Raw genomic sequence first — 18,507 nt, forward strand, 5'->3', positions numbered from 1 at the left:
GGTGGAATTAAATAGTCAAAAAAATTTATCAAATTTTCGCGTGAACTATACATATAGGTAAATATAATATTCCAGAGAACCTGAAAAAATTATGCAAAATTTGATGAAAACATTCTTTCTAATTACCATTCAAACTCGAGAAACAATTCATAAATTTAAAGGCTGAGTTATAAAAGTTGATTGGGTCTACTTGATGAAGGTTTTTCAATATAAATATATAAAAAAAAATTACAACATTTAGTCCTTTTTCCTTCACAACATAATATATCTATTTGATATATTCTATTTTTTGACTTAAATTACAATTACAATAGAGACAAAATATTAATAATGAACCAAAAGAAAATTCACAATAACCAAAACTGTACAAATAGAGTAAACTCACAAATTGAATAACTGAATCAACAAATAGTCATTTGTTTTATATATTTAAAGTCTGAGAATCGACGAACAAATTCAGAAATGAAAATATCCTAGGAACTGTAAAAAAAAACATACCTTAATGATGATATGTTATTCGTAAGTTATTTTCCACTACTCTTACTGCAAGCAAGGTATAAAAATTCACTGTTTTTATTCGATTTCAAGCATTTCATGAGATGGAAGGAAATAAAAAGACAGTAAAATTTGCAATGTATTGTATATATTCTATAAAATCCTCTTGATTAAATCATATTTCATTACAACTGACAATTCAAGAATTATTGATTCCTGACTACTGCACTTTGCTCTCGACTTTGCTAAACATTATTTTTCATTACATATCATTCTGAGAATCGAACTGACCAAAAACATCGGCAATTAATTTAATTGGAAAATGAGATTCTATAATGGAAAATGTAGCTACAAATTTGCTTCATGTAGGAGAAGCAAGAACTGAGAAAGTCTTCAAAGCAAACTTACAGCATGAATGAAAGAACAGAATTTTATAAAAATGAGTGATGAAAAACATAATATTATGAAAGAAAGATATATTCGTCCTGTGATAATGGAACAAATGTTTATTTATTCGGATGCAAAAATAAATAAAGCCTCACTGAAACTTATATCAGAAAAATTGGTCATTAGTTCCATTTTCCATTCAATTATTATCTTCTAATATCATGTGGCCTGCCTTCCGTCCTATCATCATCGAAGGGCCATTCGTATTTCCACTGGTTATTACTGGCATAACTCCGGCATCAACCACTCTCAAGTTCTTTATGCCATGCACTTTCAATCTAGAATCTACCACAGATGTTGGATCGCTTGCAGGGCCCATTTTGCAAGTACCAACAGGATGGTACAATGTAGACCCTAAGTTTCTCACTGCACACTTCCAATACTCATCTGAAGCGAACTCCATTCCTTTACAGTTAGGAATACCAATATCCAAAACCTCAGCATTAAGTCTCTTGAAAGCTTTGGTTTTTATTTGTTTTTCTGCGAAACGAATACCTTTCAACATAGTTTCAATATCTTCTCCATCGTTGTCAGTTAGGTACCCAGTTCGTAGAATGGGAGAATCAAAAGGATCGCTGCTTCTTAGAAGTACATTTCCTCTTGACTTGGGTTGCAATAAGGTAACAACCGTTAAAAGAAGATGGTGCTGTATGTTGAAACGTTTTAGGTTTTCGAAAACTGTGGTGTCTATGTTAACAAGTTCTTTAAAGCTTTTCAATGAATTGAAATCATTTTTCTTGATGAATATATAGGTAAATTGGATATCAGCATTATTTGAACTATTTTTTGTACTGATGAACCCATTGATGTTTGTGATACCAACTTTACTGAATTCCCCAGTTCTATGAGCGAAGTATTTGTATAATTCGTCTTCCACTATTGTATTTTTAATACCTTCATCGCTCAAACTAGAGTAGAACCAGTAAATCAAATGATCTTGTAGATTATGTCCTACTTTCAAATTTTTGATAACTTCTATACCGTGGTCTTGAAGATGTTGTTTGGGTCCTACACCGCTTAGCATGAGGATCTGTGGTGAGTTCAGTGCTCCAGCCGAGAGTATCACTTCTTTGTCTGCATAAACCTTTATGCTACGATCACCAAATCTAACCTTTGCACCTTCGGCTTTCATTTTAATTTTATCGAGCAAAATTTTTTCTACGTGAGCATTTGTGACTAGCGATAATTTGAAGGATCGACTTACGGATCCTAAAAAAATCTTGGCAGCGTTTGCTCTGGTACCGTTCACAATAGTCTGAAGGCTTTCAAAAAAACCTATTGGACCTTCTGATTCTAGAACTGGATAACCAAGCTCCTTCACAGATTCTAAAAGTATGTCTCTTATTGTTTCGTTCAACTTGTACTTGGTGAGTGGAAGTAGTCCATCTTTACCGTATGTGTCTAGATGCTGTAAATCTTCTGTCGATAGTTTTTCGTTTTCTTTGAAGCACTTCAATACGTCATCGTAATCCCATCCTTCATTTCCAGCTTTTGCCCAAGAATTATAATTATTTTTGTTTCCTCTTATATATAGCATAGCATTTATCGAGCTACAACCTCCTAATAACTTTCCTCTTGGCCAGTAGCAAGACCCGTCCTTCAACCCTGTGCAAGAAAATTTGGAGGGTTCTGTTAGGTAATGCCATATCTGGTTAGTTGTCGCAAGATCAATGAACAGCAAAGGGATCTGACGAAACAAGAATGTATGTACTTGAAGGTTTCTTTGAAATTATGACTTACCTCTGTTGTTATCGATGGATATGTACCTGCTTCTAGAACTAACACTCTCCATTTTCCACTTTTAACAAGCATGTTCGTCACCACTGAACCTGCTGAACCTGCACCAATCACGATGAAGTCGAAATGGTCTCCATCTTGGATTTCTGAGGCACTGTCGGGGGGATAAAGGTATGGGTTTTTCAAATAGCATTGACTAGCAAATAGATGGTTGATCAAAAGCAAAAATAGACTGCCAGATGGGAAATCCATGTAGTTCAAACAAGAAGCTGATGGTAGTGGCGATAACATTATGTTCTCTGTCATGTCCGCGTTATTATTAAAAATGCTATGGTTTTTTGCAGTTTCGAATTCAACTCGAAATTTCCTTTATTTGAAATACATTGAGATACACTGTTTCAATCAACTGCCGATTCTTGAAGCTATTTAATGTTGACATGAGAATAACAACACAATATGATAACGACAGCATAATCGATATCTTTTTGATATTTCTTTTATATACTCTGATTCAAAACAATAATCGCTAGTGTGAATGGAGAGATAAATTTAAGAATGAAAATTCTCGGAATCAAGAACCAGTGGCGTAGTATCAGATTAGAAGGTCTCTAAGGTACTTTCAAACGAAACTTCGTTCTGATCAAGAAATTTTATATATAAAATATCTTGTTTCCATTTCCATATTTTGAAACATCTCGTCGGTAACTTTTCTGCATCCTGTATGGGTATGTTCAGGTCGTTCAGGACATTGTGTTGATCAGAAAACTGATTGTTGTATTGAAAGTGGTGGAGGGGATAGCATAGACGTCATGAACATGGCCGTCTACGGTTTTTGCTTTTGTTAATTACATCGCACCTTTTATTATTAGCTCTATTTGCTAGTGCATGGTGTCGTTTGTAAGACTATTAGGAACCTCTGCACTTTGGCAACTTTCGTTAAGCAACTTTTTAAAAACCCCAATATGGAAATTTTCAGCTGAAAATTATGGATAGTTTTCCATAAACGTCTAATAGGCCATCCCGGTGAATCACCCTGTATACATATCAGCTAACGGGTGGTTTTGTTCGAGGTATATAACTTTAAGTTGGCATAACTGTTCAAGATGGTGACCGATTTAACAGCTGTCAAGTGATTTATTCTCAGTTTGGTTTGGCAATTCATCATGAATAGATTCACGCCTGAACAACGCTTGCAAATAATGCAATTTCATTTCGAAAATAATAGTTCTGTGCGGAATACGTATCGCGCACTACATCTTACATCCAGAAAAACTGACTGTTTGGTGCGCTTTATGGGCTGGTGGAATCAGTGGTCCGTACTTCTTCAAAAACGATGATGGCCAGAACGTTACAGTCAATGGTGATCGGTATAGATCCATGATTACTAACTTTTTCATTCCTGAATTGAACAACCATGATGTCCAGGAGCTGTGGTTGCAACAAGACGGCGCAACATGTCACACAACTCGTGCTACAATCGATTTATTGAAAGACACGTTTGGTGACCGCCTAATTTCATGTTTTGGACCTTTGAATTGGCCTCGAAGATCTTGTGATTTAACACCGCTAGACTACTTTCTGTGGGGCTATGTCAAATCATTGGTCTATGCGGATAACCCACAAACCCTTGACCATTTGGAAGACAACATTCGCCGTGTTATTGCCGATATACGTCCACAAATGTTGGAAAAAGTTGAAAATTGGACGTCCAGATTGAACTACATCCGAGCCAGCGGTGGCGGACATCTGCCAGAAATCATATTTGTAATGCCACAAGATTATCTTGCGGATAAATAAAATTCATGTCAATCGAATAATACATCGTTGTTTTATTGCAATTTAAAGTTCTATAGCTCTAAAAAAAACACCCTTTACACATTAATCGATACAGACTATGAAGAAATATTGTAAGTAAATATACATTATTAGTATAGACACTGCAAATGAGTGATAATAATGAATACAATAACTGGACGAAAAAAAATTAGAAGAAAAATTATATTTTTATTATTAAAAATTCAATTTTTATGTCCTATTAAATATTAAATTTATATTTTATAGAAAGGATGGTGTTTCTTCCGATTTTTTTGACTCTTATAAACCAAAATAAATAATCCAAATTTGAAATTGAATATCGAAAAGAATCAGTATCTCATTAGATACCTACTCTCATTATAAATTTAGATATTATATGATCTAGAAATTATATTAATAATTGAATATATTAATCAACGAATTCATTTTATATTTTGCACTTTGATTTCCCTAAGTAAGTTCGAATATAATACAATATGGTGTTCGAGGAATAATGTCCATCGTTATGAAAAATCTAGAAAACAATAACGGCATAGAAAAATGATCTTATCAAAAATACATGGTTTCTAATAGACTTTCCCATATTCACTTAACTGAAATGCATGTAAATAAATGCCACTATTTTCTGACCAAGGATCATTTCTACATTATAATTCATTATGAACATCTTTATGATCTTCAATAATCATCTCCGATCCTCGTTGTCCTATCATCATACAAGGTCCATTCGTGTTACCACTAACTATAGAAGGCATAATGCTTGCATCTACAACTCTCAAATTCTTCACACCCCTAACTCTCAATCTTGGATCTACAACAGCTTCATCTTGATCTTTGTGGCCCATGGAACATGTTGATGTTGGATGGTAGATTGTTGTACCGATATTCTGTATATAACATCTCCAATAGTCATCCGACTTGAACTCGTGGCCTTTGCAGTTTGGTAAACCAATATCTAAAATTTCTGCTTTGACTTCTTTTAAAGCCTTCGTCTCTATTTGGGCTTCTGCCATTCGTATTCCCTTAAGTAGAGTGTCCAAATCTTCGTTATTTTCATCAGATAAATATCCGGTGTGAATCAAGGGTGGCTGTTCAGGATCATCGCTCCTCAATAGTATTTTACCTCTAGATTTAGGTTTCAATAAAACGACTACTGTGACCAGTACATGGTTCTTCTTACAAAACTCTAAAACATTATTCGTCACAACAGGATCCATGTTGAAACTCCTCATTATCAGTTCTATTACTTCTAAATCGTTCTTTCGTAATGGTGAATAAATAAGTTGTATATCAGGATATTTTGTATCATTTCGAGTGTTGATGAATCCTTGTATATTCAATAAGCCAGTGGTGCTCAGTACTCCTTCTCTGTGAGCGTAGTATTTGTATATTTCGTCCTGAATGTTGATTGGTTTCATAGCTTCGTCACTGACCTTCGAATATACAAACACCATTAGGTGATCCTGTAAATTACCTCCAACATTGAGGTCTTGTGTTACTTTGATACCTAAGCTTTCTAAATGTCTTTTTGGTCCTATGCCACTCAACATGAGAATCTGTGGTGTTTTTATGGCTCCCGCTGAAAGGATTATTTCTTTGTCAGCGAAAAGTTTGAGTTTTCTGGTACCTATGGTGACTTCGATTCCTTCAGCCTTCTTCTTATTCTCATCTATAATCAATTTCCGTACGTAAGTATTCATACTTAGACTCAATTTTACAGAATTCCGAACTGAACCTAGGAAGGATTTTGCGGAGTTGATCCTAACTCCTTCATGTACAGTTTGTAAGTTTTCGAAAAATCCTACATGACCATCTTGCTTTGGTTTATCATAGCCAAGCTGTTCTGCACTTTTGAATAATATATTTTGGATTGTTTCTTCAATTTGAGTTCTACCTAAAGGGAGTAAATCTCCCTTTCCGTTAACGTCAAAATTTGTCTGATCATCACAATGCAATTTTTCGAAGGTTTTGAATGCGTTTGAGACGTGTTCATAGTTCCAGAGCTCGCTACCTTTTTCTGACCATGAATTGTAATCCTTGTCGTTTCCTCTGACGTAGATCATAGCGTTTATGGCACTGCAACCTCCTAATAGTTTTCCTCTTGGCCAGAGACAAGATGCATTTTGAAATCCTAAACAAGAAGTGTTTGATGGTTCAGTGGGATAATTCCAAACTTGATCTGTGAACTGCATGTTGGTCCAAAGAGCTGGTATCTGTAATGGAAAAATAATTTTTCTATAAACCTCCAGTTTTATTTCAATTCAATTTTTACGTGCTTGCTTCAATAGGTATAGCAACCCTATTCTGCCCAAATATATGTTATTTTAGAAAATTTAAGCCGATAATAGTCCTGAATCTCGAGTTTGTAAGACGACAAAATCAGTTGGATCAATCAATTCAAAATTTCGCCTTCTCAATAATTGAGTAGATTCCTATCTGAACGAACTGCAATTCATAAATAAATTTCAAAACTGTTTTTCATAAACACCAAATAGGCTATCGCGGTGAATCACCCTGTATATAAATTAGACCACGAATTTGTTATCAAATGAAGTTGATGAAATTTCCAATCAAACTTACGAGATTGATACAATCTTACCTGGCAAATAGAAAATTTAGGGTGAATATCGATAGTGCCAGGTCAACGATTAGAGAAATAGAAGCCGGAGTTCCCCAAAGATCGGTGATAGGACCGCTGCTGTTCAACTTATACATGGCAGACATACCGAAAATGAATAGATGCAAGATAGCCCAGTTTGCAGATGACACTGCCATATACTATCACAGTAGAATGCGGAAAACAATCACTAGGCAGCTACAGATAGACCCAGATACACTGATGGAATACTTCAAGAAATAGAGATTCAAAGTGAACACATCGAAAACAGTTACAATCTACTTCGGAGGAACAACAGTAAAGAAGGAGAGAGCAGGAAACGTCAAAATAGAAAACCAGACGATAGAATGGAAAAAGGAAGCAAAATATCTGGGAGTAATACTGGTTGAAAGAATGAATTTTAACAAACAGATAGAAGAAAACAAAAAAAGACAAGGTAATTGCACGGCAGACTGTACCCATTGCTCAACCCTAGAAGTAAACTTTCTTTAGAAAACAAGCTGAAGATAATAAAAATAGTGCTAATACCAAGCATTACGTATGCAGGAATTACCAGGTACAATACGAAGGACAATAATAATGATCACTTGCAAAGTACCCTAAATTCAGTAATAAGAACAGCGGTTGGCGCCCCATGGTATATAACTAACCAACAAATCAGAGAAGAAATGAAAATTGAAACTATTGAAGAAATAGACAATAAACAAAGAAAGAAGATAATAAAGACGCTGAAGGAGCACGAGAATAAGGAATTAAGAAAGATAATACAAATCAAAATAAGAAAGACAGATAAGAGGAAATACCTCTTTCAAAGAACTAAATAGAAGAAAAAAGTGACATGAAGTAGGGAGGAAAGCCTCCCGATCAGACAACTGCAGAAAATAGGAGAAATTAAATTAGAGGCGAAGGGAATGTGAATTCCGGACCTTAAACAAAAAGAAGATCTGAGTTTTGTTATCACTGAGTCGAACCTTATTGTTTAAGACTCAAAATTCGAAAAATACAGTTACATTTCGAAATAATTGAATTATCTCTTCAAGAAACAAGCGCCCAATCAACAGGTTATTGGCCTATACTCACTTCTGATGTAATTGATGGAATACCGCCTGCTTCTACAACCAAAACCTTGAATCTCCCAGTTTCCACCAGTCTGGTAGCAACCACAGACCCAGAAGATCCAGAGCCCACTACTATAAAATCGAAACGATCCCCATCCTGTATTTCAGAACTCCTATCGGGTGGATAGTTAGCAGGATTTTTTAAAACACATTGGCTGGCGAGCAACGTGTTGAGTAGGAAGAGCAACAGATTTCCAGATTGCGAGTCTAAATTTGAAAGACAGGCTGAATCTGGTAGAATTTCCAACATTGCGTTGTCGAATCAAATGGGTTCAGTAGGAAAATGTTTTTGGGTTTTCTGATTTGAATAGACACCTCACTTAACCTAACTACACTGTCGCGGAATACATCGAAATTAGTTTATCTGAAATAGAATAACAAATGTTATCTGTTGAAGGATTATTCGAATGTGAAAGTTCATTCTCAATTCTTATCATTATCATAAACTAATTTAAAGTAACATATGCCAAAGTTTTTTGCTTTTTTGACCATAATTCCATATCTTTATATCAAAAATTTTGGATTGAGGAAATTCCATTTTTTTCTTCTCTCAATCACAATATACTTAATGAAATTGAAAATAAGACAGAATCATGCATTTTCAAATTATCAAATGGACTATGTTTTGAAAATTTTAAGCTGGGCATAACTCAATATTCACTTATATTTCCCAGAAAAAAAATTATAAAAGCTTTCACACTGCCGGGTTCAAATCCAGTCTTTCACAGAATTCAAGAAGAGCAGTCAAGCTGCATTCATTCTTTTTAAAATATGGGATTTTGAGGTTGAACATAATTTATGTGGTATTATCAAAGTATTACATGTTTCAACTTTTGAATTCTAATTATCAACTTTGATTCTACGATAACCTCATATCCTTTTTGTTCAGTTACACTCTATTTTAGTAACCAACACATGCGTATACTAATTCTACTAATACAGTCGTCAAGAAAAATACTTATGAAATTTCGAGTTTTATATTTTATATTGCCTTTATGAAAGATAAATTATCTGACATCAATGGAAAAAATGAGTCCTTCAATTTGAATAGTGAACCTTGAATTTCAGAAATTCCACAAATATTATGTATAATGTACAGTACAAAACATGAAATGCATGCGAAGTATGTTGAAAATTATTCATTTTAGGCACAACATGAAAAATGTAGACTATTACCTCTGTGATAAACTATGTTTATTTGTAGAAGTTCTCGAATAAATTTTATTATTATTATTATTATTATTCACTAGGCTATACGACAGGCAAAAAAAATTTAATGCAATCCAATTGAATAATTGGACTTTTCGCAATTTTTAAAGCTCATTTTTTATAATTGCGATGTCTTTCAGGCCACCTGTAGAGTGATGCGTGTATTTGGAGAGGAATTGAAAACTTTTCGGGGTTTAAAAAAAAAGTGTACAATTATTTCGAACGGTTTTCGTTTAAACTATGAGATCCTTGAAATTTGTCGAATTTTGCCTACGTCAAAAAGTACAACAGATAAATAATGATAAATGGGGTATTTCGATATCAGAATTTCATGGACATTATGGATATGATATAAAAATTGGGCATTCCCATTTACATAAAACAAGCTGGTATCTTTTTTCACTAATTTTAGATCACCTGTAGAGTTGAAAATAATGTAAGTTTACGAGCTGAGTGCTGTCGACTTTCCTATCCCAAAATTTACTGAAGTTATCGACCGATCGAAAACTATTGACTTACCCTGTATATGTTATAAGGTATTGATCCTCCCCAAACTATAATCTGATATTTTATTTCAGACACTTAAAATCCCAGAAACAAATGAAATAAAAAATTTCTTAAAAAAAATTCAGATATGCTATGTGGATTCAAAATTAGCTAAAAGAAACATGTTTTTTTGCCGCAAATAGTTGGCAGTACTTGTTTCATAGTTGAAAGTTGTTTTAAAAATTTTTTTTTGAATATTCATAACATCCATAAGTGGTCTCAAGTATAGAAGATGTATTCTGTTCAGACCAGTTTTTTTGTATAATGATACTGCAAACTTCAATCGAAGAAACCAACATAATTATTATATAAAAAAACAACCTTCTCAGGTTACTTTTTTGGTCGAAAAATAAAGGATATAAATATTCAAATTGAAACTTCTCGATATGAATTTTTCAAGACATTTTATTCAAATGCTCTTATCGGATATGCTATGTCAGTAAATATTTTTTGTTTTCATTATTCTTTAAATTTTACCTAAAACCTGAGGCCACTTTGATTAGAATAACAGAGCAAGACGTTAAAAAAATGAAGACATTGACTAAAAGACATATGATATTTTTCATCATTTAATGACAGATTTTCTTTATTACCTCATTCAGAAGCAAGAAATAACAATCCCTCAATACATATATGAGCACATATCAGTTGTTCACTCATCAAAATATTATTTTTAAAAACATTATACATAAATGATACTTAATGATATTGCATTTCATTTTATTTCCCAGATAAAATATAATACCTACGGCATGAAAATATATTAATAATAATAATGCCTAAATAAAAGTGATCACAGACTCCAAATATATCACTCAAATCTTTTATTCTGTTAGTTATAGAAGTCATTGATTCAATGAACTCATTTTATAAAGTCATTATATGAGGAAAACACGAAATATCAATCGATCATCGGCTACAATGAAAAAAATTGCTAACCAAACTTTGGATTCTTAGAAATATTTATCGGAGTTCATGTTATGGTTCCATCTGTAAGTCAAAATTGATTTGAAGATCTTAGTTGTCCATTTCAGTGTTATAAATCTCTGATGAAATTACTGGCTAAAACTTAAATTTAATCATATACTTCATTAAAATACTAATTGAGCAAATAAATCGATAACGCCTATCATTCAGTTAGTGTTTGATACCATCAAATCCATTCATGATCAACTCGGATCCTTTTTGCCCAATCATCATAGCTACAGCACCGAGCGAACCTGTGGTGGTGGTGGGAACTACACTCGCATCTATTACTCTCAATTTCCTGATACCATGGACCTTCAGAAGGGGATCTACCACAGCATGTGGATCTATTGATAGTCCCATCTTGCAGGTTCCAATTAAATGGTACCCGGTTGTGGCAACATTTCTTATAGCACATTTCCAATAATCATCAGATTTGAATTTATAACTTCTACAACTAGGAATATCCAGATGGACTTCTGTTGCGGATATTTGTCGGAAAGATTTAGTGTTTACTTGCTTTTCTACCATTCTAATTCCTTTGAGCAAAGTTTCTACGTCATCGTCTTCAGAAAGGTATCCAGATTCCAGAAGAGGTTTTTCATGAGGGCTTTTACTCTTCAGTAATACCCTACCTCTAGATTTTGTATCGAGAAGAGTAATATGAACTAAAAGTAGGTGAGAAAATTTGTTGGCTTTTCCTAAAGATTTAAATATGCTGTCGTCAAAATTGAAGATTCTTTTGTATTGAGTTAAGGTATAAGAATCTTCACGATGGATGAAAGTGTATCCGATTTTAATGTCAGGATCTGTTGAATGATTTTTAGTGCTCAACATTCCGATCAAATTATTCAATCCAGTAGTCGATAATATTCCTTCTCTATTGGCAAAATATTTATAAAGTTCTTCGGTGGGATTTTGTGTTAGATATTTCAAGGCGGAATCATTAACTTTAATTGTGAATATCGGAAACATCAAATGGTCTTGTAAATTTTTTCCAACTTCTATATCATGAAAAGTTTCAATACCAAGGGATCCCAGATGTTCCTTTGGTCCTATACCACTCAACATTAGGAGTTTTGGTGAATTGATTGTACCTGCAGAAACAATCACTTCTTTTTCAGCGTACAAAGTTATTGTTTTACCACCGATGTTAACCTTAACACCAGTAGCTTCTTTTAAATCTCTATCGATTAGGATCTTCTCAACCAAAGACTCCGTTGCTATTTTGAGATTCGGTAGGGTTTTATATTCTCCCAGAAAAACCTTAGCTGTATTTTGTCTGACGCCTTTGTTTATTGTCTGCAAAGTCTCGAAAAAGCCGATTTGGCTTTCATGATTATACACTTTATAACCGAGTTCTTTCGCAGAATTGAGGATTGTATTTCGGACTGGTTGATGCAGTCTGCTTCTTGTGAGTGGAAGAAATCCTTCAGTGCCATAGAGCTTGGAAGTAAGGAGTTCATGCACCTCTAGCTTTTCTGATTTTTTGAAATATGGAAAGATGTCTGGATAAGACCATCCAATATTTCCTTCTTCCAACCAAGAGTTATATACATGTTTACTTCCTCTAAGGTAGAGCATAGAATTGATTGTGCTTGTGCCTCCCAAGCATCTTCCACTGGGTATTAGACATCTGCTGTTCTTGAAGCCGAGGCAAGAGTTATTGGAGGTTTCAGTATGAAACTGCCAGTCTTCTATTGTTCTCTGTAGACCTAAATGAAATGCTGGAATCTGAAAAAAAATTAGTTATTTTAGTCTTACTTTTAATTTAGAGAATTTACATCGCTTGTAGGTGAAGGATATCCTCCTGCTTCTAACAATAGTACTCGACTATTGGATTTGTTGGCCAATTCCGCTGCAACTATAGATCCAGATGTGCCTGCACCAATGACGATAAAGTCGAATACATCGTTGTCAACCAGTGTCGTAGCAGCATCTACTGGGTAGTCTTCTTTACTACCTAGCTGACATTGGTTAGCGAACAAGGTGTTGATCAGAGTTAGGAAAAAAATGCCAGCATCCCCAGTCACACTGCTTGGACAAGATATTGGCTGGTGCTGGTAGAGTCCGAATGCCGTCATACTGCAGAATGTAAAAATACAAAATTAATTTATTTCTGGAATTACATAATATTACTAGAAAGTAAACTCTGTATTTTGAATTAAAATTTGTAAATGGTTCTCACTAACTTGGCATAATAGACTGAACAGATCCAGTTATGTTGAAATAGTAATTATCGGTCTCAGTGTGAATTAGAATTACTTAAATAATTATCAATGAAAGTATGACCAAGACAAAAATATTGCAATCGATCTGCCCTTGGCCTAACCAGTTAAAAAAAATTTATCTTAAATATTTTATTTTATTCGTCAACAAAGTCTTTTTCAGGGGAGACTTTTTTGTAGAAAGATTTGTCTTGGCTTTCCAAACAGCCTTCAACCTCGGCAATCACTTCTTCATTAGAGCCAAATTTCTTTTCCTGAAGCATTCTTTTGTGGTCTGCAGAAGCCTGTTATCACTGGGGGTCAGTTCTGGAGAATAAGCTAGGAAGTCTAACAGTTAGAAGAGCAATTCTTTTAATTTTACAATGTTTTTCATAGATCTGTGATAAGGAACATTGTCTTGGTGACAGAGTATTTTTCCTTTTGAATTTCTAGATGTCTATCCAATACCTGTATGTTATATTCATTATCGATGGTTTTTCGTTTGTCGAGAGAAGTTTTCATTTACGCATGCACTATTGGGAGAGCGGAAATTCCTATGGGACCATTCATATGTGTCAACCTGAATACCCATACCAAATTTCACAATATGTAACTGGTAGTGCGCGAAACTTTCAGGGTTCGAGCTTTCATATTTGCCTTTACTCAAAGCTCACCCTCAGCCTAATAACATATTTTGCTGAAATCATAGAAAAAATTCTAGCAAATCAAATTCTGAATGAATTTCGGAATTTCAAGTGGAAAAAATACTGAGACAGCTATGCTGGAGATCATACAAAATATAGTTTCTGTACTGGACGATGATGTTATACCTGCAGATCTCTATGTTGATTTCTTCAAGGTCTTCGATACTGTTGACTACAGTTTACTAGCTGGAAATTGGTATGTATAATTGAAATATTGCCGCTCAAACTACACTGCGCAAAAAAATTAACGCACATTCTGAAAATATCAATTGTAATGAAAGTCTACATTGACTTTATAACTTATTTTTTATGTTCTCTCGGGAAAGTTTTGAACGAAACAAGACAAATTAAATGGAAAAAAATTCAGGATTTCACCGAATATTATGTGAAAGAAGAGAAATAAACAATTTTCAAAATACTGGAATGCTGATAAGTGATTTAATACTTGGTATTTCCACCCCTTGCGTTAATTACAGCTCGGCAACGACGGTTCATACTCAAAATGAGTGATCTTAAAATGTTCTGATCTAATCTTTCCCAGATTTCTCTGAGTTGGATTCCTAAGTCATTAAGAGTAGCTGGATGATTTTCTGAACTTCTCAGCCTTCTATTGAGGTTGTCTCGAACCTGCTCAATCGGATTGAGATCTGGACTTCTTGCTGGCCATTCTATTCGAGAGACTTAAACCTCTTCAAGTTCTCCTGAACGATGCGCGAATGATAGTGTCTGGCATTATCGTCCATAAAAATGAAATTTTCACCAATGTATGGGGCAAATGGCACTACATGCTCTTCAAGAATGTTCCTTATATACCTATCAGCATACATAGCTCCATTATCAACGACCACTAGGTCTGTGCGAGCAGTCAAAGATATTCCACCCCATACCATAATGGATCCTCCCCCGAAACCAGTAGTATTCAGGAAATTGCACTGAGCATATCTTTCATGTGTACGTCTGTATACAAGGGAACGTCGATCACAATGGTAGAGGCAGAATCTAGACTCATCTGTGAAGAGAACTCTTTCCCAATCAGCCTCTTCCCAATGGATATGCTCTCTCGCAAAATCCAAACGCGCCCTTCGATAGGCTGGACACACTTGTATGGGCAACTCCAAACCTTTCTGCAATTCTTGTGTATGTCCACCCTTCTTCTCGCAAAACTACCGCTTGGGCACATTCCTCTTGGGTCAAATTGCGTGTTTCGCGTTGCATAGCGATCAAGTGTAGAAAATCAAACGAAATAAAAACTATTGATCACTAGAATTGATCGAGAACAACTGATTTCAGAATGGAGCCAATACATTCCAAATCTGATAATCTCATCTTTTTTATTCCTGCTGGGAAAAAACATCTGTATTGAAGAAGAACGTTGAAAGTGGATAACATATGCATGCATAATTCTGATAAAAATAATTATCATCGAGAACATCTTCAGTTGTAGAATAAATTTGAGATTTCCATAATGTGCGTTAATTTTTTTGCGCAGTGTACTTGGAAGTAACTTGACGAACCGTAAGCAAATTGTTATTGTATGTGAAAAAAGGGAAATAATGATATCTGCGGAAAAAGTTATTATTAAAGGAGTCCCACAGGGTCCTACTCTTTTTATAGTATACATGGTTGACCTGCCGGATAATATCCAGAGTGAGGAACCAATCATGATTGAAGAAGAAGATATAATAGCAGCGGAAGTTTCCTATATAGTTGAATTACTTTGAGAGGAATAACTGATGGTTCAGGACCAATTCAATGTAGACATTAACAATTATTTGTATACAGATGACACCAATATTCTCATATCTCCCAAAAATGTTTAATCAGTGACTAGCCAACTTTAAGCAGCAATGGCAAAAGTTGCAGTATGGTGTAGTAGAAGTGATCTCTGATTGAATACAGAAAATGCCAACATCATGTATTCCTCTAGCACAAGATCGAACACCATATTCTCAAAGAAGATCAACACCAATAATAAGGAAAGAGAAACAAACTCAGATATGAAGTTTTTAGAAATCACCATTGTTAAGAATCTCAACTGGTAGTCAATATCCAGATTGAACTTCTGTATGCCATACATTGAGGGCTGTCATCAAGATTATTTATTACGCCAACTTTCAATTTTTACATATGGAATAATTTCTTGGTTCACAAACCGAACAAGTTTTCATATCTCAGAAGCACGTTAATAGGACCATCTTCAAATATCTCGCAGAGGAACTTTTGAAGGAAACATTATTCTCACTTTACCAGAATTAAATATTTTCAGAAGTCTACCTTTTTCCGAATAAATATCAACTAATTTCGAAGATTTGAAAATCAGAATAACACGAGAAGAATTAATCAGTATTTTTTTCCATTTCATGAGTCAACACTAAGTTAATCAAATGGATTATGCCCCATATGTGTATACCATCTTATAGCTTTTTGCCTAGAAGTAAAGGGTGTTTTTTTTTTGAGGTATATAACTTTAAGTTGGCATTACTGTTCAAGATGGCGACCGATTTAACAGCTGTCAAGTGATTTATTCTCAGTTTGGTTGGCAATTCATCTTGAATAGACTCACGCCTTAACAACGCTTGCAAATAGTGCAATTTTATTTCGAAAATAATGGTTCTGTGCGAACGATGATGGCCAGAACGTTACAGTCAATGGTGATCGGTATAGAGCTCTGATTACTAACTTTTTCATTCCTGAATTGAACAACCATGATGTCCAGGAGATGTGGTTCCAACAAGACGGCGCAACATGTCACACAGCTCGTGCCACAATCGATTTATTGAAAGACACGTTTGGTGACCGCCTAATTTCACGTTTTGGACCTGTGAATTGGCCTCCAAGATCTTATGATTTAACACCGCTAGACTACTTTCTGTGGGGCTATGTGAAGTCATTGGTCTATGCGGATAAGCCACAAACCCTTGACCATTTGGAAGACAACATTCGCCGTGTTATTGCCGATATACGGCCACAAATGTTGGAAAAAGTCATCGAAGATTGGACTACATCCGAGCCAGTCGTGGCGGTCATATGCCAGAAATCATAATTAAAATGTAATGCCAAAAGATTATGTTGCGGATAAATAAAATTCATGTCAATCGAATAATCCATCGTTGTTTTATTGCAATTTAAAGTTCTATAGCTCTAAAAAAAACACCCTTCATTAGGAATTTGACATGTTTCCTTAGAGAATTTATGCATTGATTGTTGAATGACATAACTAAAATTTGAGAATACATGCCAAAGATTTCATTAAGTTAAATTATTATTCAGATTGATAGATGACTGATTCTCATTTTGTTGTCATATAATTGATAATAACTCTGAAAATCAATATCTTTGTTGTTGTTAATAATAACAAAAATGATTAATTCGAATGACAACCACTTAGTTGATTTTGAAATGCTCGATATCTTCAACTAAGCACTTTTAAGAAATCTTTCAAAGGATACTTTTCAATTGAAAAATTGTATCCATTTATTGAAAAATGAAGATGGAAGTTTGAGATTGAAAAGTTTCCATTCCTATACATTTGTTCACGTAATATATTAATGTAGTTAATACTTACTCGGAATTTCTTATAGCCCTATCAACTATCACGAAAGCTGAACTACTCAACTCGACGAAAATTGCGTCTTGAGAACTTTCAGCGTCCAAATTTTTTTCTGTCGATGACGCGGAAGATCAACCGACCAGGTATGATCAACGACTAAGGCAACGTTATTTACCAAACCCCAACTAATCCTTAAAACCGACCTGTTTGCCTTGCCAAGGCAGTAAAAAAATTTGGATACCCATAATTTATGCGAGGTATTGGTTTGTTTTTATTGGGAACTGTCCTTTTGAATATAGCGGATGGTAATTACCTACTGGTTATAGGAAGAGGCAGTGGTAAATTGATGGCGAATGAGGTTGTTGGTATGACTGATTGAGGTGCTTACGATAATGAATTTTTGGTAATGAAAATTTTATTTTAAGGAGATCGCATTGTTTGTGTAACAATTTTCGTTGAAATATAATGATGGCCATATGAAATGATGATGATAGATAAATTCAAAGGACATCACACTCTAAGAGTGAATAACTTAGATAAAATGTTAACGTTATTTCTGATAAATTTTTGCTGTTGTTGATATATTTATGAGTACATAGTTCTTTGTTCTGGGGAACATCAAAAAAGAAAAGTAATCCCTAATTACTTCAATCTTGGAGTGAACTGTAAATCGCAATCAGCGGAAGAACAGAAAAGCGGCGTAGAAGTAACCTTGATCAAGGAAGTAACCATGTACCCATAGGAAGGAAGATATTATTTATTCAATAGCCAGGAGTCAGTAAAACTCACTTTAAAATTCTCACTATAAATTCTAGTAGTAGTAGTAGTAGTAGAAATCCAGTATTTCTACTGATAAAGTGTAACATAACAAAATAACTCCTTATCAACTTATCCGAAGAAAATATGAAAAAATGTAAAAAGCATTTAAGTTCACTCAAAGCTTTTCACTTTTTTATATATTTTCTTCTAAAATGTTGTAAAGGGGCTATTGTAAGTTTCTAATTGCATCATGAAATTCTGTATGTAAATTTTTTCTCCAATAAACCTCTTTCAGTCTCCTGAACACATTTTTGAAGTCAAAACTTCGTGTTCTTAG

At 34.4% G+C, this 18,507-nt stretch overlaps 4 protein-coding genes across 5 annotated transcripts in view; 1 reads left to right on the plus strand and 3 right to left on the minus strand.

Moving 5' to 3' along the window:
* Positions 1-18,507, plus strand: part of LOC123674766 (flotillin-2) — a 374,288-nt gene that overhangs the window by 300,255 nt on the left and 55,526 nt on the right. The gene's annotated exons all lie outside the window — the stretch shown is intronic.
* On the minus strand, positions 627-3,143 carry LOC123674762 (glucose dehydrogenase [FAD, quinone]-like). The gene is made up of 2 exons (XM_045609830.1): positions 2,683-3,143; positions 627-2,629 (listed from the first exon to the last, which is right to left on the minus strand). Exons 1-2 carry the CDS (start codon positions 2,983-2,985, stop codon positions 1,082-1,084), a joined length of 1,851 nt encoding a protein of 616 aa, XP_045465786.1. The 5' UTR covers positions 2,986-3,143; the 3' UTR covers positions 627-1,081.
* LOC123674761 (glucose dehydrogenase [FAD, quinone]-like) lies at positions 4,492-8,600 on the minus strand. Its single transcript, XM_045609829.1, has 2 exons — positions 8,192-8,600; positions 4,492-6,707 (listed from the first exon to the last, which is right to left on the minus strand). The coding sequence occupies exons 1-2, from the start codon at positions 8,477-8,479 to the stop codon at positions 5,142-5,144; spliced, it is 1,854 nt and encodes a 617-aa protein (XP_045465785.1). The 5' UTR covers positions 8,480-8,600; the 3' UTR covers positions 4,492-5,141.
* On the minus strand, positions 10,549-17,587 carry LOC123674756 (glucose dehydrogenase [FAD, quinone]-like). The gene is made up of 3 exons (XM_045609823.1): positions 17,427-17,587; positions 12,735-13,035; positions 10,549-12,684 (listed from the first exon to the last, which is right to left on the minus strand). The coding sequence occupies exons 2-3, from the start codon at positions 13,032-13,034 to the stop codon at positions 11,122-11,124; spliced, it is 1,863 nt and encodes a 620-aa protein (XP_045465779.1). The 5' UTR covers position 13,035; positions 17,427-17,587; the 3' UTR covers positions 10,549-11,121.

Source organism: Harmonia axyridis, chromosome 3 (assembly GCF_914767665.1).
Source record: "Harmonia axyridis chromosome 3, icHarAxyr1.1, whole genome shotgun sequence".
Lineage (NCBI taxonomy): Eukaryota > Metazoa > Arthropoda > Insecta > Coleoptera > Coccinellidae > Harmonia > Harmonia axyridis.